The following is a 25,271-nucleotide window of genomic DNA, read 5'->3' as shown; positions in this document are numbered from 1 at the left end:
ACAATGGGTAAGGCTGCATAGCAACCTCTCGGTCATCTTCAATCAAAAACTTACTTTCTAATTAGACACTCTCAGCACAAACCCCACACACAGGCTCAACACGTATTTTGTGGAAAATGAATAAATGAAAACCTGAAATGATCAAATGCCCAGGTCTCTGCCCTGTCAAATAAGATCTTCAACTGACAGGGGCCCCCAGGTTATGTTTTATGTTTTTAAGGAAAATAACACATATGAGCTCAACCATCACCCAGTGATGCCTAGATTCTTCTCATCTCAAAGAAATACTCTCTTCAATTAATCTTTTACTGCATCCTAGGGAAACAATGCAAGGATTGTTTTGAATATTCTTTTGAATATTCTAAATGCCACACTGTACAAATATGAATATTATTTCTGTAGTTTTCAGCACAGTTACAATCTTAATAGTATAATGTCTTGAAAGATCCTTTTAAACTATAAATTAGCTTTAAGTCACAATTATAAATGTCAATTTCTCCAAGCTTCTCTGGGAGACATTTCTACCATCCAAAAAGGATTCATTTATCTCTCAAAAATTATTCTTGTGTGTAGCTTAAATAATTCACAGCGCTTATTTGAGTTTAGCTGCTTTATCAAGGAGATGAAATTCCCACGTGTATATAAATCTTTGCATTTAATGAAAGGATGTGCCCCTTGACCAAAGTGACAACTGACACAGTATTCTACAGAATGATCTGTTCCCACAGAGAAAAGCTAAGGCTTTCTTTGTTCATCAACACTAGAAACAAATGATCATTTATTCGGCCACATGTGACTTAAATATGAGAAGCCAGAAAGATTGTACACAATACACCAAAAATGCGCTCTAGCGATGCCATAACTCAACAGACTGGCCCACCCCTTTTCCTCCCTTTGGCACCTGTCTTATTACACTCATAGATACTAACTGGCACAAAGGATTCAAAGAAATAGAATAACAATCTCAACCATATCCTGCTGTCAACTAAGCAAGTAGTAGCAGAGAACAGTGTCATGCTTGGGTTACATTGACACACATGACATTACATCCATATAAACCCGGAGGATTTATAATCAGGAATAATACAAAAGATCTGAAAACACTTTAACATTATTTACCTGTGAGCCTGCAGCTGCATTGTTAATCAGATTATTGTTGGGATGAGCAATCCAGAAAGTTGAAACAGCCCTGCAAGGCATTTTTGAAAGTGATTTAAACATTCTTCATGAAAAATCCTGCCCATGAAAAACTTCCCCCAGAATATCTTCCCCAGAAGTCAAAGGCCTTGACCATCACACATGAGTCTTTCTCTCTGCCAGTTACTCACATACAGTCAGTGGAAGGCACGGGGACATAATTTCCAAACACTTTATCACGGATGGCGATACACATGGAGTTGTTCCTATCAGTGGGGAGGAGAGTGCCCGGCTTGGTGAGGAGTCCCAGATTGTGGAACAAAGTATTTCTCTGTTCAACACCATCTTCCAAAAAGAAACAATGCCCCAGTGTGTCAAATCCAATGGTGTCTTTTATCTGCAGAAATACAAGTGTATAATGTCATTGGTAACAAGATTGATCGTGATTTAAGTAACAAGTGCTATTCACTGTAGCATGTTCAGTACCAAGGCAAAAAGAGGTTTTAATCTTAGCGGAAGGGGCAAAATCAAATGCCGGGCTTTATTTATTTCTAAAGAGGATAATGTGCTTAGATCCCACAGGGAACAAATAAAATAAAATTTAAAAAGAGGAGAATTTGGATGTTAAAAAAGTAAGCCTCCTTTAGACAGAACAATCAGAATTCTCAGTAAGAACAGGACAGAGTAAAAGCATGTGGCTAAATAGTTTACTTATATTAGATTGAGAAGTCGTGAGAATTAAGGAGCATTAACTGTTTCATTAACATGCACCGACACAATGTCAGGCCACTTACTAGCAAGCCGTTTGTCCCATGCACAGTGATGCACCTTGAGAAGCTGTGATGGATAGACAGGCCGTCCACAAACGTTGCGTGTCTGTACCCTCCTTTATAATCCACGTCTCCACACAGATGAAAATGAAGAGGATACCGCCCCAGCTGCTGCTGACCCATGTGTCTCAACTCCACATAAGAAAGATGAACTGAAGTAAAATTTTTCTTTATCTGCAAGACAAGGAACCAAACTCGAACTGATACTTTTCAGAACCGGAAAGTGGCAAAACATACAGTTTTAATAAGAAAACATCAGAATACATATCAAAACATTTATTTTCTTTTGCAACCTATTTTCCTGGATTGCCAATTAATAATTTAGCAAATACTTCTTCACATAAGCAAATGCTTCCAAGAGCCCTTTAAAATAGCCTTTAATTAGCAATAAAGACAAATCAGGAGAGCTGCAAAAATGATCTCTGAATAAGTGTTTTGTTCAAATATTTTAGGGCCAGGCAGGGTGGCTCACACCTGTAATCCCAGCACTTTAGGAGGCCAAGGCAGGAAGACTCAGGCCAGGAGTTCAATATCACCCTGGGCAACATAGCAAGACCCTATCTCTACAAAAAATGAAAATATCAGCCAGATACCTGTAGTCCCAGCTATTTAAGAGGCTGAGGCAGGAGAGTTGCTTGAGCCCAAGAATTTGAGATTACAGTGAACACACCACTGCACTTTAGTCTGGACAACAGAATGAGACCCTGTCTCTCTCTCTCTCTGTCTCTCTCTCTCTCTCTCACACACACACACACACACAAATTTTTTGGTTGTTCCAAAATAACAAGTCTCATCTTGTTATTTCATTTCTACAATCTCCAACATAATTTGACAGTTATTTCTTTCTTTCTTTTTTTTTTTATCAATTGGCCAATTAATTTCTTTCTGTTATTAGTTGAGACGGGGTCTTGCTCTTGCTCAGGCTGGTTTCAAACTCCTGACCTTAAGTGATCCTCCTGCCTCAACCTCCCAGAGTGCTAGGATTATAGGCATGAGCCACCACGCCCGGCCTAATTTGACAGTTATCTATTTCCGAATCCTCACCAATCTTTTAGTTAGCACATAATATTGTTTGCTTAAGTTCATTTTTAAAATTCCTCTGTGATCCAAAGTTTGAGCACTCTCAATATTTTTAAATGCTGGAGTTTTGATCATATAACTAAAAGCAAAGAAATAATGCTGATCAACATTTCGGAAATCATTGCAACAGAAACGTTGCTAACAACAACACGGACTACTCAGTGCACAAAAAGTGATTTTAAAGCATGCAGGCCGGGTGTGGTACAGCTCACACCTGTAATCCTAACACTCTTTGGGAGGCCGAGGCAGAAGGATCGCTTGCGGTCAGGAGTTCAAGACCGCCCTCAGCAAGAGCAAGACCTCATCTCTACTAAAAATAGAAAGAAATTAGCTGGACAACTAAAAGTAGAAAAAATTAGTTGGGCGTGGTGGTGCTGTAGTCCCAGCTACTTGGGAGGCTAAGGCAGGAAGATTGCTTGAGCCCAGGAATTTGAAGTTTCTGTGAGCTAGGCTGACACCATGGCACTTCTAGACTGGGCAAGAGAGTGAGACTCTGTCTCAAAAATAAAATAAAACAAAAATAAATTAAATTAAAACACACATAACCTTTCTTTTCCAGAAATACTAGGCAATTAAAAATAAATAAAATAAAACATACATAATCAAAATGCAGCCTAAAAGTCCAGTAGATTAGTATATAGAATACCGCTTCCATATAGTAAGTACTCCATATTTTTACAAAATCAAAATCAAAAAATATTACAGAAACATATTTTGTACATGCATGCTACTACTGTTTACCCTTTAGTAATATCATGTTTTTAAAAGAATCAATTGATTTTTTAAGAAATTGCATGCATGGATACTAAGATCCTTCATTTTTATCTCTGTGTAATTTGTTCTTCCCAATATTTTAATTTAACTCTTTATAGCACAATTCTTGACTGGTTTAACTATGGGTCCAGGTCAACCAAATGAAGGTATAATTTTTTCTTTTAATTATCTAAAACCTGCTCATTGTCAATTGAGAGAAGTGAAATATGATTTCTTTTTAATATCTATATATATCTCGTTCTATAACTAGAAAGCTTTTTTTAAACATGCATTTAGCAATCAGAAGTTCAAACAAATCATCAAATCCATTTACCTACCATAACATGTCCCCCAAAGGTATCATAATCAAAAAATTGGCACTGATTTTCTGCATAGCAGGAGTCCTCCATTTCTCCTTGGATTACAACATTCCGGGTGAGAATTCCAACCTCAGCTCTCATGTCTACACCATCTATGATCTCGCCCATGTGCAGGAACTGAGGGGTTTCTGGTTGATGTGGGTAAGGAAAAAAAGAATTTGAGAACAAAGAAAACATAAAATTTACTTCAAAAAGACAGTCTTCAGTCTCTAACCCCAAGATATTATTATTACTTACTGTCCACTTCTATTCTCTAAATCTCAGAACCACAGAATCCCAGGATGCAGGGATTTTAAAGATTACCTAGTCCATCTCCCCCTACCCAATGCCTGAACCCTCACTACCAACTCTTCTGCCAATTCTCGAACTGGCGCACTGCAGGCAGCTTGCCCCTCCATGAAGTAGCTCAATCCTCCCTTGAACAGCACTAATAACCTGCAATCTGCCTAATGATCCATAATCTTTCTCTCTAGTTCCTGCCCAATGCTCTTGGCCCATTCCCCGGGGGGCATATGAAGAACCAAATGAATAGCGAGTCCATAAAACAAATAGTTTTATAGATGTTAATATCAGGGTGTCAAGTGTTCATGCTTCTACTTGAAAGCTAAAGAAATCTGCATCTGGACATTAATAATACAGAAATTACCATCTTTTCTTTCCCATTTCTTACTTTAATATTACTAAGCATTCTTGTAAATTCCCTCCTTTACTGGAAGTTTAGAAGAATTTTAATAATGAGCTTTTCTCTGATGCTCTTATATAAATTCAGGAAGGAAAAATACACATAAATCATGGGAGGTGAGTTCATGAAGACTCATCATGGAGACTTGTTGACAAGAGTGGGAATTTCCAAAACGATGCATGCCAGATGGTATCATAGTTATGGGGGTTTTTTGTTATTTTTTTTGTTTGTTTTGCTTATGTCCTGTGTTATCAACAAGGAAAAGTACAACACTGAATGAAGCACAGAGAAAGAGTGCCAATTGAGCCAATCACTTTTTTTCTTAAAGCAGAAAATTTGTCCTTAAACTTTCAAAACTCTAAATTACCTATTACTCTAAATTACTAAAAAACTGAATGAGTGAGTACTAATGGAAACTTTTGTTTTATACTATAAATGTATAATCTTTTTTTTTTTTTTTTTTTGAGACAGAGTCTCACTTTGTTGCCCAGGCTAGAGTGAGTGCTGTGGCATCAGCCTAGCTCACAGCAACCTCAATCTCCTGGGCTCAAGCGATCCTGCTGCCTCAGCCTCCCGAGTAGCTGGGACTACAGGCATGTGCCACCATGCCCAGCTCATTTTTTATGTATGTTTTTAGTTGGCCAATTAATTTCTTTCTATTTATGGTAGAGATGGGGTCTCGCTCTTGCTCAGGCTGGTTTCAAACTCCTGACCTCGAGCAATCCACCCGCCTCGGCCTCCCAGAGTGCTAGGATTACAGGTTTGAGCCACCACGACCAACCTAAATGTATAATCTTGAGTACAGAAGCAAAGAAAGCAATATGATGAGTGAAATGTACAATGAATTCCATAAATAAACCAATGTGCAAAGGAGCTTTGCCTAGTGGCAGGCACAAAATAAGTATCTGGTAAATGTCAGGCATTCGTCCTACACACAACTTACAATGAGAGTCTTTCTGTGTGTTGTTCTCCTTCGAAAATGCGTTATTCAAGATTATGATAGGAAATACAGTCTTAGGAAAATATCTATTTACTTCCATCTTAAATATCAGTGAGATTTACTTTTTGCCAAGCACGTAGGCAGGCACTGGAAAACCATGGGATTTTTTTTTAATTAAGAAAGACTTCTTAGGCTGGGCGCAGTGGCTCACGCCTGTAATCCTAGCACTCTAGGAGGCCGAGGCGGGTAGATAGCTCGAAGTCAGGAGTTCGAAACCAGCCTGAGCAAGAGCGAGACCCGTCTCTACTATAAATAGAAAGAAATTAATTGGCCAACTAATATATATAGAAAAAATTATCCGGGCATGGTGGCGCATGCCTGTAGTCCCAGCTACTCGGGAGGCTGAGGCAGGAGGATTGCTTGAGCCCAAAAGTTTGAGGTTGCTGTGAGCTAGGCTGATGCCACGGCACTCACTCTAGCCTGGGCAACAAAGTGAGACTCTGTCTCAAAAAAAAAAAAAAGAAAAAGAAAAAAGAAAGAAAGACTTCTTGGCTCTTGGTAAAATGAGTAATTACCAATTATAATACAAACTTAAAAATAAAATCAAGAAAGACTTCTACTAAAAAATGGATGTAGTTGATAGCTGCATTTACTATTATCTGATAATAGAAAAATATGGAAAAAACTGGAAAAGTGTTTGGAAAATCAATCTGTCTGGTCCACATCTTTTTTCTTAACAAAGAAACTGAAGCAAAAAAACACTGATGTGGCCTGCCATGTATCATTAACAGCAAATATATTGCTCAATAACTCTGGAATCTAGTGGTCAACACAGGCCACTGCTACAATCTTCTATATTAATGATGGTGGTGATGGTGGTAACTGGAAAGAAAAAGGGTTCCAGGAATCAAATCCCCAAAAAAGAATGTATTTCCCAAGAAGCGCTCTGAGCAGTGTGATACCTTTGACTTTGACCTGAAAACAGCTGCACTCAGGACATGGAAGAAGAGTGAACTCCTCTGCTTGGTACATAGAATAGTCTGTGCTTGCAACCACAATCTGGTCTCCGGGTTTCCAGCTACTAACATCATCCAGCAAATGAAGCTTCACTCCATCCACAACCTCTACCCGGAAACCTGAAAGAGAAACGCCTAAACAAAAAAAAAAAAAAAAAAAAAGTGATGCATTAACAGTAACTTTTTCCTTCTAAATTCAACCCTCTCACCAATTCACAAATTAAAAGATAAGATAACCACAATTCAGCAAATTTTTATTAATGCCAATTGTGTGTCAGCCACTCTGCAGATACAAATGATAAAAATATGAAAATATAGATTCCTGCCCTCAAGGGGAAGAATGCCCCATACATCTCTAGCCTAGCCATGATGGGACATATGATGTCACTTTAGGAAACCGTTCTTTTATAATTTTGAAGAAGGCTCTCAATCCCCAGATCTCTTACTATATTTCAACTCAGTGCTAAGACTGTTTTGCTGTCCTCAAACCATCTTAATTTGTGATGAGAATATACTCAGGTAGAAGTCGCCAAGCACAGAATAGGTATGTAATAAATAGCAGTGCTTCCATTTGATCCAAGCACAGAACAAGAGACAGGGTATTAGTGCACAATCTTAATATTAAGAATAAAAGTTTATCTCAGAAAATCCTTCATTTCTGTGCCCTTGTGCATGCTTTATTCTTTACCTAGAATGTCCCTCCTTTCTTCTTTACCAACTAAGATACCTTTTTATAAAGTTCAGGTGAATCTTCAAAGACATCCTAAATTTCCTTGCTGGAAGCAACCTCTCTCTCTGGTATTCTCACGGTATTCTCTCTGCTGTTGCTCATACCTTCTTAATGAGAGACTAGCTCATCTCCTTAGAAGTTGCAGAAGGGAAGGTAGCTTAGTGCAACCATTTATGTATTCACTACTCTGTCTGTAGTACAGTTCCATGGATATCTGCTGCCTGGGTGAGTACAGTCAGTATGCTGTGTCACCTAAGGTCACATGACAGTGCCCCTATCCAACTCAGCTCCTTTCCTAGGATGATGTAAATTATGCAATCTAAGAACTACTAATGACTGATTTCTCCTAATATCTCCTTTGAAACTCAAAGTTGGTTCCCAATTAGGCAGACAAGAACTGAAAGGAAAGCTGATCTAACTTCTCTGTAACTTATATTTCTTTTACTAATACATGCAACCAGTGTCGAAATATTTCCTGCTTCTCTAACATCCATGATATAATGTCACAAGCCAAAGGCTGATTTAACGGAAACATGTACAGAAGAGATGGAAGCTACTTCATAACATCGATGGGGGAGGAAAAATACCACATTTCAAAAATAACTGTTTAATAAATATCTGTACTTCTCTAACATCCTTTTAATCAATGGCATACTACTCTGGGGCCACTTTAAGATGCTGGCTCTAAAGGATCATGATATGAATGAAAGAACACATTTACTTAGGAGAATCAAAAGGAAGGGAATGTAGTCAAGGAACAAGGAATAGTATATATATTCTTACAGTCTTGAGCCCACTATCCAGATAAAACCTAACATGGGCAAAGTCTTAGACTCTGTTCCTTTTAGACTCTGATCCACCCTGTTTTACTATTTCTACAAAGCACAAAAATAAGTATCTAAAATATTCTAAAGTATTTTTATATGTTTCTTCTATCCAGATACTACAGTCTATAATGAGATTTTATCCAAATAATAATATTAATTATTAACAATAACAACAGCTAACAGTCCTTGGGGCGCTACATGCACAACCTTTCATCAAAACAATTGTGAGAGATACCAATTATTATATTCATTAGAGATAAAGAAACCACAGGCCTCCCAGTTAAATAACTAAAATTTGGTAGAGCCCAGAACTGAATGCCAGTATAATTCCAGAGACCAGTTTCTTAACCTCTACATTATACTGCCTTCCTAAGAAGCGAAACGAGTAGATTAAGAACAAAGATAAATGGCTGGGCACGGTGGCTCACACCTCTAATCCTAGCACTCAGGGAGACAGAGGCGGGAGGATCGCTCAAGGTCAGGAGTTCGAAACCAGCCTGAGCAAGAGCGAGACCCCGTCTCTACTAAAAATAGAAAGAAATGAATTGGCCAACTAAAAACATAAATAGAAAAAATTAGCCGGGCATGGTGGCGTGTGCCTCTACTCCCAGCTACTCAGGAGGCTGAGGCAGAAGGACTGCTTGAGCCCAGGAGTTTGAGGTTGCTGTGAGCAAGGCTGACACCACAGCACTCTACCTAGGGCAACAGAGGGAGACTCTGTCTCAAAAAAAAAAAAAAAGAACAAAAATAATAAAAAATTCATGGTGGCAATGACAATCACTACCACAAATTTCAGATTTTTACCAAAAATGAAAAATACTTCCCCCAAAAAAGAGCAGCTTAGAAACATTCACTTTCTTCACATAAAATTTCAGTAACGCTTCTACTAGATAAATGTTTTGACTTGAAAGATCATTAGAATTTGTTTTTTTTTCTGGCTTTAAAAAAAAAAAAGCCAGAAAACTAGATAGGGAAGATTTGTGCTATTCAATAATTCCTCACTTTTTCCTCATTTGAAAAGAAAATCCTTCCACTCACTACTGGCCTGGGAGTCCCTGCCCCTCAAGGGGCCCAGGCTGCGGGGCCTGGGGGAGGGTAGTAAAAAAGAAAAGAAAAAAGAAAATCCTGCCTAAGATTATCTCCAATTAGCACCACTGAATTGGAAGCATGAAAGGAAGTAAGTTTATTCTCCCTGCTTCCTGGAGAGAAGTTCCACCTCTTCCAGAAAGTAAGAGTCACTGAGAACAGGAGACACAAACAATATCCCATGAGAGACAGCTAGAATGTACCCTCTTCCAGAGAAACCAGTAGTTGTCAGTACTGTGGAAATGAAGACAACATTTCCTACAAAGGAAATATTGACTCAAGGTCTGTCAGCAATTATCCTCTATCTAGAACCTTACCAAAGGCATTACCACTAATCTCCACTTACAGGACCAAATTCCGGATGAGAAATGCTTCCCATCCGCCTATGATTTTGGCAGAGGCAAAGCAGCAACAGTCATCTTGGAGGCAGAAAGCTGGGGCTAAATTCCAGCTTCCTCATCCCTAATAGATACCACCTCCTCAGCACAAACCCAGAAGGTTGCTTTCTAGACTAGAATGATCTATCTATTCTAGTTTGGAGACATCCTTCCCCCAACTCAACTTTGTTCTAAAAGACTAAGCACAGTGGGGAAACTATAAGTTTCAATTTCAACCTAGTTGAGAAATCTAACCAGACAGACTGTCATTTGAACACAATACTGCTTTTTTAAAAATCTGTCACAATACTTACCAATGTCTTACAAGAATATAAACTGTACCTGCCTACCTTCAATCCACTCACTGTAAGCTGTCACAGAGAACTTCTGCCCATCGATGGTATAAAATTCTCTTTGGGCAAGAGCCTTCCCGCCACTACTATGATTTTCATAGTTTCTCACAGATTCATTGCAAGAAGTACTTCCACCGTCAATGACACCAACTAAAGCCCAAGCTTGCCTAGAAAGAGAAAAAGCATGTGCTTTTGATTACTTGTCATGGTACTGACCCAAATCCTTGACACAGATGTTATGTGACCCGGTGCTGTTTGATTCTCGCTCGCATTTCATTTTTACCAATCCCTAAGCCTTTTTGCACAAGCTTGCCATTCCAAACCTTAACTAAAGTAAGCAATGTCATAGAAGGAAATACACCTGGTTTTTAAATACTTGTTTGTCTAGTTCTGTAACAGGTGAAACACTGATGACCGTGGCTTCAATTAATCACTGACTTCCTTCCTCAATACACACCCATCTTACTCATTCTGGCCCCAAATCCATTTATTTGCTATCATTTAAAAGGATTTATCACCTGCTTTCTTTTAAACTATCCTCTCCACAATGTTCTCAAAAATCTAACTGCATAATAGAATCAACCTGGGAAGCTTGAGAAATATATCAAGATATATATCAATATGCTCAGACACCATCCCAAATGAAGGCAATTGTAATAGCCAAAGGCTGGGCGCCCAGCATTTGCATGGTTTTAAAGCTCCCAGGTGATTTGAATGTACAGCTGGCCTTGAGAACCACTGACTTTGAGCAGTGGTTCCCAACCTTTACCAAACATCAGAATCACCTGGAAATGAGATTGCTGGGCCCCACCCTCCGAGTGTCTGAGATAGGACTAGAGAATTTGCATTACTAGCAGGTTCCTACCTGATGCTGCCGATCAGGGCACCATACTTTGAGAACTCCTAAATTATAGATTAGAAGTTATGGCAGTAATTATCAACTTTCAGTCGCCTGGGGGGGTCCTATCCTTCTCCCTGATATAGTGATCTAAGCTGAGCCCCAGGCTGGTATTTTTTAAAGTCTCCAGGTGTGCAAGCAAGGTTGTGAACCACTGAGTTAGAGGTTTCCTAACATTCTTAAATCCAAGCTGTAGAATCACTATCCAACACATTTTTAAACCTTACATACTATATGTCTATTTGTTGAAAGCAATATATTTGAAAATGCCATTCTTTCTGATACTAAATATCCGAGAAACTTGCTCAAGCTTGTGGCCAAAGGCAATCAAAGAAAAAGGACGATTTTTTTAAAAAAGCCAGAAAATTGGCCTTAAGACTCCTGGTGCAAAACATGAAAAGAAAAATGTCAACTTCCTACTCTAGGAAAAAATGCCAAATGTAATCTGCGCCAGACAGATGGCTGGATAGTCACAGATAAAAATTAACTAAAGCATGCCTACACCCTTATAAATTCCACAGCCGCCAGTTTGGATTAACTAACTACTCTTTGGATGACAATGCTTTGTAGCTCTATTTATATCCCTGGATACAGCAGAAAGAATCAAATAAAGAATGTCTCAATTTATTATTTCCCATTTGAGAGGGAAGGAGAGGAAGAATATCAGAGGCTTCCTTTATTTACCAGAACTGCCTAGGCAATTAGAAAACAATGTTCTCTTTTATCGCCATTATCTCCAAAACACTCCTACTTCCCTCCTCCACTTGAGGAAAATTTCAGCACTAGAACATTATCTTCAAAGGCTTATGTGTTTATGTACATTGGAGATAATGTCCTTGCAATGGAATGGTTGGCAGAGGATCACAACTTTCCTTCCTCTGCCAACTGGGGGCATTATTTAAAGGGAATTTAGAAACTGGTAGGCAGTGAAACCAAAGAAAGTCAAAATATTCACAGCCAATGGTCACACAAATTTAGAAACAACAATGGCATGAAGAAAGAGAAGAGCACTCTGGGAGGCCGAGGCGGGCAGATCACTCAAGGTCAGGCGTTCGAAACGAGCCTGAGCAAGAGAGAGACCCTGTCTCTACTATAAATAGAAAGAAATTAATTGGCCAACTAAAAATATATAGAGAAAAAATTAGCCGGGCATAGTGGGGCAGAGGCACTTGGGAGTCTGAGGCAGAAGGATTGCTTGAACCCAGAAGTTTGAGGCTGCTGTGAGCTAGGCTGATGCTATGGCACTCTAGCGTGAGCAACAGAATGAAACTCTGTCTCAAAAAAAAAAAAAAAAAGAGAGAGAAGTTGTAATCCCTGGCATTATGCATAATGAAACAAAGTAGGTCTTTAACTTTAAAAAGACCATGCTTCTACTCCAAGGTCTATAAATTATAGAAATATATGCACATGTACATCCAGAGATGGGTAAAGGCACATTTTAGAGAAGCATTTTTTTTTCACAATAGGTCCTAACTGGAAAGCCATGCAGACGTCCACCTGTAAATAAATTGTAGTATATCAATCCAACGGAAAACAAACATCATTGAAAATGAGCTGATACTTCATGCAATGTGAATGACATTTAATAATATAACACTGCACAAAGAAGCCAGAAACAAAGTATGATATATTGTCTGCTTCCATTTATATGAAGTTCAAAAACAGGCAGACCTAAACGTTAGTGGACCTCACAAATTCAGGAGGCTGATTACCACTGGTGGGGAGATTGGGGCATAGCAGGGGTTAGGAAGGAGCTTCTGGGCTGCTGGCAATGTCCTCATCTTGACCTGGGTGGTATTTACACAGGTATCACGTTGGGACAGATCATTAACATTCTTGTTTTTAACATTTTTCTGTGTGTGTACTGTTTTTTTTTTAAAGCCCTCTGAGGTTTTGCACATGGTATTCCCTCTATCTAGAAAGTCTTCCTTCTCCACTGTCTACACAGCACACTCCTAAACTTCCTTCACACGTCTTGCCTTAGGAAAGCCTGCGCCAATTCTGTAGGCCAATTAATTTGGGGGTTCTTTCTGCTTAGGCTCTCATCACATCCTTAATTGCAGCAATTGTTTCATTGTATGATCATCTATTTAGGTCTCTGTTTATTCACTACATTAAACCAAAGCTCTAAGATAGTGTCCTTTCCTCCAACCTTCGATGGATATCAAGCATTTAGCATCTCCCGAGTGAATAAAAAGCATTTCTAAAGTGTTACAGACCCTTTTTCTTCACTAGTTTTTGTATTCTTAACCTTCTCTAGAATTGTAGATAACATTTCCTTCCAATAACCTACCATCAAAGGAAAAGGATAATAACTAGATCATTTATTTCAGCATGTGGGTTTTGAGGTCTTCTTTCTTTTTACACTGCAGATAGTCCCCAACTTTTCTAAGAACACTCAGCAGAATTAAAACTTCTGTTTTTTGGGTTTTTTTTTAATTAAATGTTAAGCCAGATACTTCTCCCCAACTCAGAACTGCATTAGGAAATCATGGTTAATTAGACTATGGCACAAGAACCATAAATAGTAGAAATGGATTCTACCATCCAGATGAATTTCCTAGCCCTCTAACTTTTTTCTTCCTCACATATGCCAGGGCTCCCTGGACCTGCGCCAATCAAATAAGCAGATTCAAATTAGCATGCAAAGGATTCCAAAAACAGAAAGGAAAAGAAAACCCTGCATGCTCTCCCCACCTTGGGCTTTTAAGATAGATTTTATACCTTAGCATGATGAAATTGTGCCCTAACCTTTCAACTCATAAGTTGCCCCAATTAGCCCGAGTTTCATATTAGGTTCAGAAGCTAGTGAAAGGAGGAAGTACCCTCTGAGGCAAATTGTCCTTCAACCACTTGGTTGTTTTTCAGTACCATCTTTCATATATATATATATATATATATATATATTATATTTTTCAATTTCTTTTGTTCTTTTCTTACCATGGAAAGGATATATCCTGATAGTACCACCTTTCTGTTCTGAACTTTTCACAAGCCTGACACTGCAGTTCACAAAGGGCTTCTTTTTTTTTTTTTTTTTTTTTTTTTCGGCATATTATGGGGGTACAGATTTTAAGGTTTCAATAAATGCCCTTTCCCCCCTCCCCTCACAAGTCTGATTTTCCAGCATGACCATCCCTCAGATGGTGCACATGTCACTCACTATGTATGTATGTACCCGCCCCCCTCTTCCCTCCCCCCTCCCCAATACCCTATTACTGTAGTACCTATGTGTCCACTTAGGTGCTACTCAGTTAATACCAGTTTGCTGGTGAGTATATGTGGTGCTTGTTTTTCCATTCTTGGGATACTTCACTTAGTAGTACAGGTTCCAGCTCTAACCAGGAAAATATAAGATGTGCTATATCACCATTGTTTCTTAGAGCTGAAACAAAGGGCTTCTTAAACCAAAGCCAAGAGAAGAGCTTTTGTATCCCATGTTCCGTCCCCCAGTCCCACGTTTCCGAGCTGTCTTTGCTCCAAACGGTGGCAGCCATTCTGTCACCTGAGTTCAGGCTGTGGTGAACCTTTCCCCACCCTCACTCTGCTCTCAGCAAGACTCACACTGGAACACAGAGCCGGGAAGGAAAGAACAAAGTTGTCTGCCTACCTGTAGCCCAGTGCTTGGATCAGTTTACTCCCCAACCGGTCCTGGATCATCTCGATCGTTCCCTGTAAGAGGCTTTTGGCTGCTGAATCTCCCACGGCTATGGCAACAATCCGACCTGGGTCCTGCAATCTCAGAAACCCCTGAAGCCGCCGACTCTCATTGTGGTATTCGTGGGTATCAAACCTGTCACTCTCCAAAATTTTGGCCGTGTCTTGGTCAATGACCCTCACATTGAGGCCCCGGGAAAAGTTCTTTTCAAAGGTGTAGGACCCAAAGGGCAAGCCTGAGGAATGCAGGGTCCGCGCCAGCAGCGTCCACGATGTCGTCCGTGCCCCGTGTAACTCCAGTGTCCCGCCAGCCTCCACACCGATAAACTTTTTGCCAAATGTTGGCATACTTTCACCTTCATCTGACTTGCCATACAAGGCAATTGTCGCTTTGGATTTATAGCGGCATTTTTCTGCTCCAATATGAAGCGCCCCACCATCCTGGATAAGGATGTAACGAGTCCTTAAAGTAATATTTCTGGATCCATCTTTATCGTCCCCAAATACAAGCAGTCCTGCAGGGAACAACGGTACCGTAAGCCAACATCTAAAACATCTTTCTGATATACAAGGAAATAGATTCCACCTTAAAGGGGGGAAAAATACACTTCCACAATTAAATTGGAAATAAGAATTTACTAAGAGTCTGCTTAGAAAATTAAACTGGTTTTCAAAACATAGTAAAGGGAAAAGTGAAGTGTTTATATCTTAACACACTAAAAATGCCCATGAGTATGAATTTTAATGCATTCACTTCAGAGGTAAATCATTTCTAGAAAAATCAGTCTACAAATCTGAACCTCATTTTAATATATACAACTCAAGTTACCTCTCTCATTACTCTCCATCACTTGTAACAAAGATTTAGCTCCGAGAGATCACTTCTCTGGAACTACTTCCTTGTCTATAAATCAAGGGTCTTGATGTGAGTGATGTCTAAGATCCTTACAGCTCTTGAGTTCTATGGTTCTACCTTAGGAACTTTTCATAATTCCATGGCTAGAGTGACACCACATCCTTAAGGGCTATTCTGGGTAAGAACAGTTTTCTACCTAAGGAAAATCAAATCTACCCCACATTATACAACAACCTTTCAGTTCCCATAGGCAGAGACCATTACCTACCTCCATCCTGAATGGTTATAGAATTCACTGTGACATCTGAGGTCAGACGGAACATATCTCCCTCCTTGATAACAACTTGTTTTGCAGAATCTTGTCCTGGATCCCAGTTCCTGAGACGGGGATTTTGATCTGGGCAATTCTCTATTAAGAAAAAAAAAAAACAAAAAAACACCACAACATGGATATTCCATCCAACCCAACAAAAATGCAAGAATATCATTAGCTAAATCCAAGCACTACCATCATTTAATATAGATCTGCAAGAAATGTGCCAACATACTTTGATTTCCTGCCATTAAGATAGAAATCCCACTTCTCACCAAGCAGAGAACGTCATATCCTTTAATTTTTCAACTCATTAAAAAAAAAAGTGTCACCACAAAATAAGTTGTTAGCATCTGCTTCAGGTGAAACGTCACAAGGTAAAAATGGAGTTCACCTGAATCAACTACTCTGGAAATAAACCAATAGTAAGAGAAAAAAATTTTTTAAATTGTCTTGGGACTCACACTAGAAAGCTGTTTTAGGAAAGAAAATATGTTCACGACATACTAGTAAATCAAAAATGGAAACTGATAAATAATATGTCTATTTGTTCTTCGTAAGTTCCTTCCTATGCACAGGGAATCAAAGTAGGTGATAATAGCACCTCTTTCCAGGGCCAAGGCTTAGAAATATTACTGTCTTCAGCCATGTACACCTGCTGATAAAACTGCAAGAGGCAAGTGACCAAAGACATGACTTCTTATTTTCAGAGATGAGGAAATTAAAGGTTAGAGAAGCCAAAACCGAGTGACATGGAAGTTCCCCCTTTCAGAAATGAGTTTTGTTTTTTTTTTTTATTTTTTACCTTTACTAGAATTAGAACTTGCCTCTTAAATAGGTGATAATGAAAACATAAAAGTGTTCTACATTGCCACAGCTAGTTAATGTATGAAATCTTTAGCATCTGCCATAATTTGGAAGAGGGAAAAAATAAAAATCACACCTTCAATTTTGATCAACTAAGCCTTTGTTGAGCATTAATTTGTTCACTCTGTACCAGATACTATAATATTTATAAAGCACAGAATGAATTCACATTTTCTAAGAGTTCATAATTGAGCTTGGGAGGAAAAGCTACCACGTACAAAACAATAAAATGCTGAACAATGTGGTAGTAATTCAGATACAAACAATCTCAGGCAAAGGAGGAATGGTCTGGAATAACTGCGGCAGCTTCATGGAATAGGTGACACTAGACCTGGATCCCAGATTATGTAGAATATTTATATAAGAGGAGCATGAGGGGGAGAAAACACTAGCAACTCAGGTATCCAATGCTATCAAAGTCCATTAGGTTGCTTAGTTAAAAAACCAAGGTGTCTGTCACCTACATTTAAGCAAAAGTAGGAATAGACGAGATACGCTTGGGAACCACATGAAGAAATTCTTTTTGTTAAGGTGGATGGTGTACAATATGAAAAAAAGCAGAGACTGGGTGCAGAACAAAGAGATCCATTTTATATACAAAAAAATTCTGATTCATCATTTTGAACTTGCATAATACTAATGCAAACATCTTCCTGTTTCTAAGCTCATATATTGCCCTAGGCGTATGTTTTCTCTTTGAGGTGACAGTAACAACAGTTAAAATTAGTCTGGCTGGTTAAGTCCTTGGCAATTATTTCATGGAATTAAATTTTCTCACAGCAGTTTCATAATCATTGATATTTAATTCTTCTGATAAATTAATGATCATCACTATTATACTAAAAACAATCTTTAAACTTTCCTTGCCATCAAAGAAACAAGAAATCTCTTAGACTGGTTCTGACTTAATACTGAGGATTTCTTGAACTCGTTTTCCACTTCCCTGTTCCCATAAAACATCTAGCTGGAATTCTCCATAGTGTAATAACAAAGATTGTACCCAGCTACAGAGAAGGAAATCCAATCTTTTGAGATCTGGAGCCTACTTCAGTAGTTATATAATTCCTCTTAATTGTTCATAATTATTCCCCAGAACAGTATGCTCCATTAGAACCTTCAACAAAAATTCCAGTCTGTTTGCTCCCAGTAAAATACACTTAATGAGAAAATGTGTGGTCTGTACAGAGCACTGAAAAACAGCTCAGCCAGCCACAACTTCCCAGTTACCCACTTGCAGAGCAGTGAGTGCATTATCAAAGTTATGTAATAGCAACAACCGCAGTGAGGCTGACCCTGAAATACTTTGGCATACCAGATCTTTCCACTGATGATCTGCACTTATACTGCCAAAATGTAAAACTAAAAAATGTTGATTCAAGGAACCACATCAGCAATTCAATGGAATACAAAAAACACCAATGAAAGCCACAGATCTGCAGCTCTGATTTCCCACTAGTCTAGCATTCCTTTACTGTAGATTAGTTGGGGAAGTATGAATCAGCAGCAATAAACCTGGTTACTCTGCTGGGAAAATGAAAGAGGAAGTCCATACTGCATACAATAGAAATCAATGTTATAATGTGGTCTATTAGCTTGGTTAATAAAGATATTGACATGAACATCTCTCTTACTTCAGGTCTATTCTCTTAAAAGTATTAAAACCACTTCCCCAGGACCTTAAAAATCTATAAAATCTCTAAAGCACCCATAAAAACTAAATAAAATAATATTTGTAAGTTCTATAAATAGTAAAATGCTTCTTAACTATTACATTCATCTAAGGAGATGTCTGAATGTCATTTGAGAGAGAAATGAAATATGATTTCTTTTTACTATCTATATATATCTCATTCTAAAACTTGAAAGTTTTTTTAAATATGTATTTAGCAACCAGGATTTCAAACAAATCATCAAATGCCTTTGCCTACCATAGGCATTTCCAAAAGAGATGCTCCAGGAATTCTTTAAGCACAAAGTGACAAAATGGATAGAAAGAGCAATCATTTAATTTTATAATTTCCAATGCTGTCCTTGAACAATTGCTCTCGTTCATAAGTTACACATCATATTACCTGTGTATTAGTTAGCTAGAGCCAACTTAAGATAATGAAAGTTTTTAAAAAATCATTCTACTATTTCCTCTTCTCCTAGAATATGTTCTATGTGTGCACATAGACACACTTACCATCTGGAGCATATTTTGAAGATATTCCTAAAATGACTGCAAGTGCAACAAAAAATGAGAAACTAGTAATAGCAAAGCAAATGAAAGTATTTTTGTGTCTCTTCTGTTTTCGGCTTTCTCTCTGGGTTTGCTGTTCTTCAGGTGAGAAGGCAAAGGTTGCCCGGGCTTCTTGTTGGATGGAGGTAAATTTGGCTGAAGCTTGGCTCTTTGGAGGAGGAGGAGGGCGCCGTGGGACAACTTTCCCTGGAACATAACCAGATGAGCGATGGCTGTTTCCATTCTGAGGCTGGTGGAAAGCAGGGGAGTGTCCCCTGGAATCAGTGGCATACATGATACACTGTCACTGTGAAAAGAAAAAAAATTAGGGTTCAGAATATGTGAATTATAAATGGCTTTTTTAAGTACTTTTTTTTAATGTGGTAAATCTATATAACATAATACCATTTTAACTCTTGTAAGGATATAGTTCAGTGGCATTAAATATTTTCACAAAATTGTGCAACCATCACCACTACCAAATTTCCAGAACTTTTTCACCATCCCAAACAGAAACTCTATAACCGTTAAGTAATTCCCCCTTTTCCCCCAGCCCCTGGTAACCACCAGAATGACCTTTTGAAAATATCAAGTCAACTGACATCCCTGATATAATAAACGAAGTCAACAATCACCCTCATTAATTGTGTTTGAATGCCACTGCTTCTCAACCCTGGCTACAAATTATAATCACCTACTAACACAAATGCCCAGTGCTGCACCCCAAAACAATTAAGTCAGGATTGCTGTGCCTGGGATCCAACTATCTGCATCTTTTAAATGCTTCCCAAGAGATTCTAATGAACATCTAGGTTGAGAGCCACTGTTCTATACCATCTGTTCTCCATTCTCAGTGTGTACAAGAATCATCAAGGAAGCTTATTAAAAATGTAGATTCCCAGCGCTTTTCCCTGTAATTCTGGCTCAGCTGGTGCAAGGAGGACCCTTAAGTTTGCAGTTTTAAAAAATACATACTGATGACCCTGAAGCAGGTGATCACAGTTTGAATATCATTATTCTAAGCTCTTAAAATGGAAGTTGAAAGTCTATGTCATATGAGGACCACAAGGTAGCCCTAAAAAGTTCCGACAGGCATTCATGTTTGGGTGTTTAATTCCCCCCACTAGATTCATCTTGTGGTTAAGCAATTAAGTAATTCTATCTGTGTTATCACTTAACTATAGACTCTGAATTCCTTTAGTGAGAAAGTCTTACATTTATCTTACCTCTTTAAATCCTCAAATTTTGTTTAAAAAACAGTAAACATTCGAATATTATGGATAAAATGATACCAAAAAAAATAGCTAACACACTTAGTGCCAAGCGGTGTTCTAACCACTGTAACGTGTAGTGACTCATTTAACATATTTAATAAAACAAATCTATGAGCAAGTGCCATAACTCCAACTTTAAACATGAGAAAAACTAGAAAGGTTAATTAACTTCCCCAAAGGTTACACAGCTAATATAGAGGAGAACCAGGACTCAAACCCAGGTATTTTGACTCTAAAATTCAGGCTTTTACCATACATTACTGTGTCTTTTCAAACAACTGAGAGGCAACCACGTCAAAGGGTATATAACTAGAACTGTGCTGAGTCTGAAAGGGCATATTAACCTTCTTAGGAATTCTTCATGCAGAAGGTTGCTACATGATACATGATTCCTTTTTATCTAACAGAAATACACACGTAAAAAAGGGAAGTCCTTTTGCATTTTTAATGTTTTTTATAATGAGCACTTACAAGTGTTTGAGTGAAAGAATAAGTTTTTTTTTTTTTTTTTTTTTTTTTTTTTTTTTGAGACAGAGTCTCGCTTTCTTGCCTAGGCTAGAGTGAGTGCCGTGGCATCAGCCTAGCTCACAGCAACCTCAAACTCCTGGGCTCAAGCGATCCTCCTGCCTCAGCCTCCCGAGTAGCTGGGACTACAGGCACAAGCCACCATGCCCGGCTGATTTTTTTTTATATTATATATATTAGTTGGCCAATTAATTTCTTTCTATTTTTATGGTAGAGACGGGGTCTCGCTCAGGCTGGTTTTGAACTCCTGACCTTGAGCAATCCGCCCGCCTCGGCCTCCCAGAGTGCTAGGATTACAGGCGTGAGCCACCGCGCCCGGCCAAAGAATAAGTTTTGAATGAAACTTTAATTTGCCAAGAGAAAGGAAGGAAAAAAAGGAAGGAAGGGGGGAAGGAGGGAGGGAAGACAGGAGAAAAGGAAGGCCAGGGGGAGGAAACTAGCTATACCACATAATGTTCTTATTGCAATGACTGTGGAAAAATAAGATGTGCTCAATGGCTTCAGAAACATGGTGTTTAACCTCTTCAGTTACATCCCTTCCTTAACAACTAGAGCATCTCAGGGTCACCTGACTTCATTCAATACCCTTACAATGAATCCCCTTCATCTTCTGCCAAAGGATACGATCCTAGTCACAAGGGTACCTCTAAATTGCTCTAAACTATCAGCAAACCCATTGAACACAAAATGGTCATTAGGGAAGCCACAAATAAGCATTCCCAGGACCCAAACGACCTGGAAATTAATGGGATCAGAAAGGAAATCTAATCAGGAATGGATGCTGATTTTACGCCAAGCAAAGAAAGTTCTCAGAGTCAGTGTGCCTGTCAAAACCACTTGGTTTGTGGGGTTTGATTTCTAAACAAAAGTAATTATTTAGATGAAGCTTAAACTTCATAACAAAGGAAAAACAACGCCATTCAAGGTGCCATTGAGGGAATTGCTGCATGTGCCTAGCAGCAGACCAAAATAATGGTGACATCCCGCTGGAACAAATGAAAGAGTATAACAAAGATCCTTTTATGATCCTGTATTAACAAAGAAAGGCCTAAAGTAGATATTCTGGAGTGCTGGCTCACCAGGGTGGGTGGGGAATGAGACCCTAATCTGCTCTGAAAGGGAGTGGGAATCTTTTGTTTCCAAGGCTGCAATCATTGGATACTTTATTGTTTCAGGGTGAGAAAGGTTGTTATTACTTAACAGGCTGAGGGGATGGGGGTGTTGGTGGGAGATAATGGGTCTCCAGATGTACCAACAATAAAACAAAAGCCACTAGAGGCTAAATGAAGTCACCAGCCCACTGGGAATAATTTGTGCCTTCACAGTCACAAAATGGTATCCTCACATGAAAATTCAGATGGCAGCCACCACAAACTAAGCAGGTCACTAAATCCAAAATAATCACAGTTGTATTTTTTTCTATAACCATTCTGCAAAACATATATATGTGTGTGTATGTGTGTGTACACATTGAGTCCATTAGCTCTATTTTATTGAAAAACATGTAAATGCATAAGCAACAAATATCATTCTTTTCCTAAGCAATGCATTGTTGCAACCATATCTTAGAATAAAATAACACAAAAAAATCGTAATTTAAGCAGATTTCCTCAACTTATTAAGATTTTTAAAAATATAAGATACAAATATATTGCTTTAGGATTTCATTTTACTTTAGACATAATATTATATGTCAATTACTTAAAAATATATAGATTGCTAGTTATAGATCTAAACTACTCATGGGGGAAACATGTCATTGCAATCACTCAGTAAGCATTTGTGAGATCTTGCTGTCATAAAAGGACTGTGGTAGGAACTCCTGGGGGAGGGAGGATAGGAACTATAAACAAAAGATTTAGTGTCCCAAAGAAATACAATTAATAAATTCAACTTTAAATCACTTGTGTGGAAGGCAGAGAGAAATTGGCCAAGAAAATACTGTTAAAATAGTGGTCAGGGTCCCAGGCTATCTCAATAAGGTTGTTAGAACTTGTAGCATTTGTTTGAGTTTGGAGTCCTGAGAACAAGGGAGGGACCTACCAGAGGAAAGACAATGAAAGAGTTTCCTCTGGCTTGCAAAGCTTCAAAGCAAGCATTAGGTAACATTTTGATAATTGTACTACACATCACTATTTCACTTTAATACACTGTTTGTATTACCTGTCATTTGGTAAGGGTTGTATTTCTGGGGAAAAGCACATACTATCTAGAAGGTGCACCTCTGTGTTTTATGATACATTTTAAGGACTACTACAGCCTGTGATAGCCCCTAAAATAAAGAGGTAATCCAAAATGGGGGATATTCTAAGCCATTACTCCACAAAGTTTTAAAAACATAACCAATTTCTGGTATTGAGATGTTCCTCGACAGAATTATTTTGTATTTATTTACTGGATGATAAAAAGTGGTAGCCCAAAAGGCTTGGTTATAAACCAAGCAAGTAAGCAAGCAATTAAAAATCTGCACAGGCAGTTTAGGCAGATATTTAAAGTATATACTTTTAAAAATTACTGAGACTATGAAAACATCGTATCAACTCAAAAGATATAAACACGAATGCTGGGAAAAAAACATTCAGAAAGTACCTAGTGTATTTGTCTAGTTCGCAGTTGCCCCCACAAAAAGATACTTAAAAATCTCACTGTTATTTTAAATAAAATCCTTTTCTTGGGGAAAAAAAGAGTATATTACCTCAAACAGTAGTTCAAGATTGGAGGAACTTACACAGTTAGTAAGAGCATTCAAGTAATTTATTTGGTAATAAATTATAGTAGGTAACAAATTACATTAACTAATCATAAAAAGCATTTTGAAATCTCAAAAACATTAAAGGAAATCATGCTTTTTTTTACCCACTAAAAGACATGATTTTAAGAAAACAGAGCTATTCTCATTTAAAGTTTCAAACAGGGCCCCATGTCATCAGTGAAGCCTTCTCAAGATTCTGTAAGTTTCCATTGTTGTTTTTTTTGTTTTTTGAGACAGTGACTCGCTTTGTTGCCCAAGCTAGAGTGAGTGCCGTGGCATCAGCCTAGCTCACAGCAACCTCAATCTCCTGGGCTCAAGCAATCCTACTGCCTCAGCCTCCCAAGTAGCTGGGACTACAGGCATGTGCCACCATGCCTGGCTAATTTTTTCTATATATATATTAGTTGGCCAATTAATTTCTTTCTATTTATAGTAGAGACAGGGTCTCACTCTTCCTCAGGCTGGTTTTGAACTCCTGACCTCGAGCAACCCATCCGCCTCGGTCTCCCAGAGTGCTAGGATTACAGGCGTGAGCCACCGCACCCGGCCATTTCCCATTGTTTTTCCCTATACTTTGTTTCAAGCTCTTATAGGATCATCTTGCTTTTTGCCTTATGTTCATTTAGTTAACAGGTACTTGACCACCTCTAGTGGTAGACTATAAGCCTCTCAAGACCAAAGGTGACATCTTACTCATCCTGGTGTTCTCAGAAAAGCTTACAAACAGTAGGTACTCAATAAGTGATGATGGTTGAACTTAGATCACAAATTCCTGCAGAAGAATTCAGCATAAATGCTAGGTCATATATATAGCTGTTTGGAAGAAAACAAACAGATGGCTAAAAAAAATTAATTCCACTTTCATTCAGAGATCTGTTTGATTATTTTTTGTAAGCATACTTTCAAAGAATCAGTTGAACTACAGATCTCTCTCTCTCTCTCTCTCTCCCTCTCTCTCTCTTTCTCTCTCACTCACACACACACAGACTGGGATTTCCCATTTACTTTTTCTTTGACATCCTTGAGGCTGTGGGAGATTTGACTAATATCAGTTTCTCTGATTTGGGAGAAATTGGGAACATTAACTTCTTAAGCAAAAAAAAAAAAAATCAATGCATTAATTTTTACAAAATACAATCCTAGTATGAAATTGAATGAATGACTAAAAGGTATTATTAACAACTGCAGATAGGCATTCAAAAGATAAAAAGCAGCACACTAGCTAGAAAAACTCAACCTTTCATAATATTTTGTAATAGTTTTAACTACACACTATGAAATGCTGTAGGCATATATGAAAAAATGAAAATGTTCCATTCCACTTTATATTATTATGCTGACAGCCAATAAATGCTGCTATTAAAGAGAAAGTCGTCTCAATACAGAGATATGAGAAACTAGTAAGAGCTCTTTAAAAGGACTGGTTTTAATGTTCTTTCTACTGCTGAGATGCTAATAGTAAAGACAAAGTTACCATTACACAATGCTTATCATTTACAGGGTGGTTCAGGACACTTGTACCCTAGGCCATATCATTAGTCCCCCAAATCATCCAGCCCTTGCAACTCAATGAAGGGGGGATCCCACAGCTAAGTGTCAAGACATGCATATTGGCCCCATAATGTTGAACATCTAATGAAAACGTAATCCTTCTGACTCATTTAACACATGACTGCCATGTGAGTTGTATTTAACTCATGCCAGTGTTGAGCTCAGG

The 25,271-nt window shown here is 38.4% G+C and overlaps 1 protein-coding gene across 2 annotated transcripts in view; it reads right to left on the bottom strand.

Annotated features, from left to right (window-relative positions):
* CEMIP2 (cell migration inducing hyaluronidase 2) overlaps nt 1–25,271 on the bottom strand; it is a 77,196-nt gene that overhangs the window by 39,399 nt on the left and 12,526 nt on the right. For both annotated transcript variants that reach the window (XM_012770904.3, XM_012770903.2), the window contains exons 2-10: nt 18,968–19,310; nt 15,871–16,011; nt 14,700–15,261; nt 10,189–10,358; nt 6,765–6,953; nt 4,139–4,308; nt 1,932–2,141; nt 1,329–1,534; nt 1,120–1,189 (exon numbers count right to left, since the gene is read on the bottom strand). In XM_012770904.3, the coding sequence (XP_012626358.2) occupies nt 1,120–1,189; nt 1,329–1,534; nt 1,932–2,141; nt 4,139–4,308; nt 6,765–6,953; nt 10,189–10,358; nt 14,700–15,261; nt 15,871–16,011; nt 18,968–19,298 (2,049 nt within the window). In that variant the 5' untranslated portion in view covers nt 19,299–19,310. The remainder of the gene's footprint in view (nt 1–1,119; nt 1,190–1,328; nt 1,535–1,931; nt 2,142–4,138; nt 4,309–6,764; nt 6,954–10,188; nt 10,359–14,699; nt 15,262–15,870; nt 16,012–18,967; nt 19,311–25,271) is intronic.

This window comes from Microcebus murinus, chromosome 12, assembly GCF_040939455.1.
Source record: "Microcebus murinus isolate Inina chromosome 12, M.murinus_Inina_mat1.0, whole genome shotgun sequence".
Lineage (NCBI taxonomy): Eukaryota > Metazoa > Chordata > Mammalia > Primates > Cheirogaleidae > Microcebus > Microcebus murinus.
The sequence above is the reverse complement of the archived record's forward strand: the minus strand, read 5'-3'. Positions and strand labels throughout refer to the sequence as shown.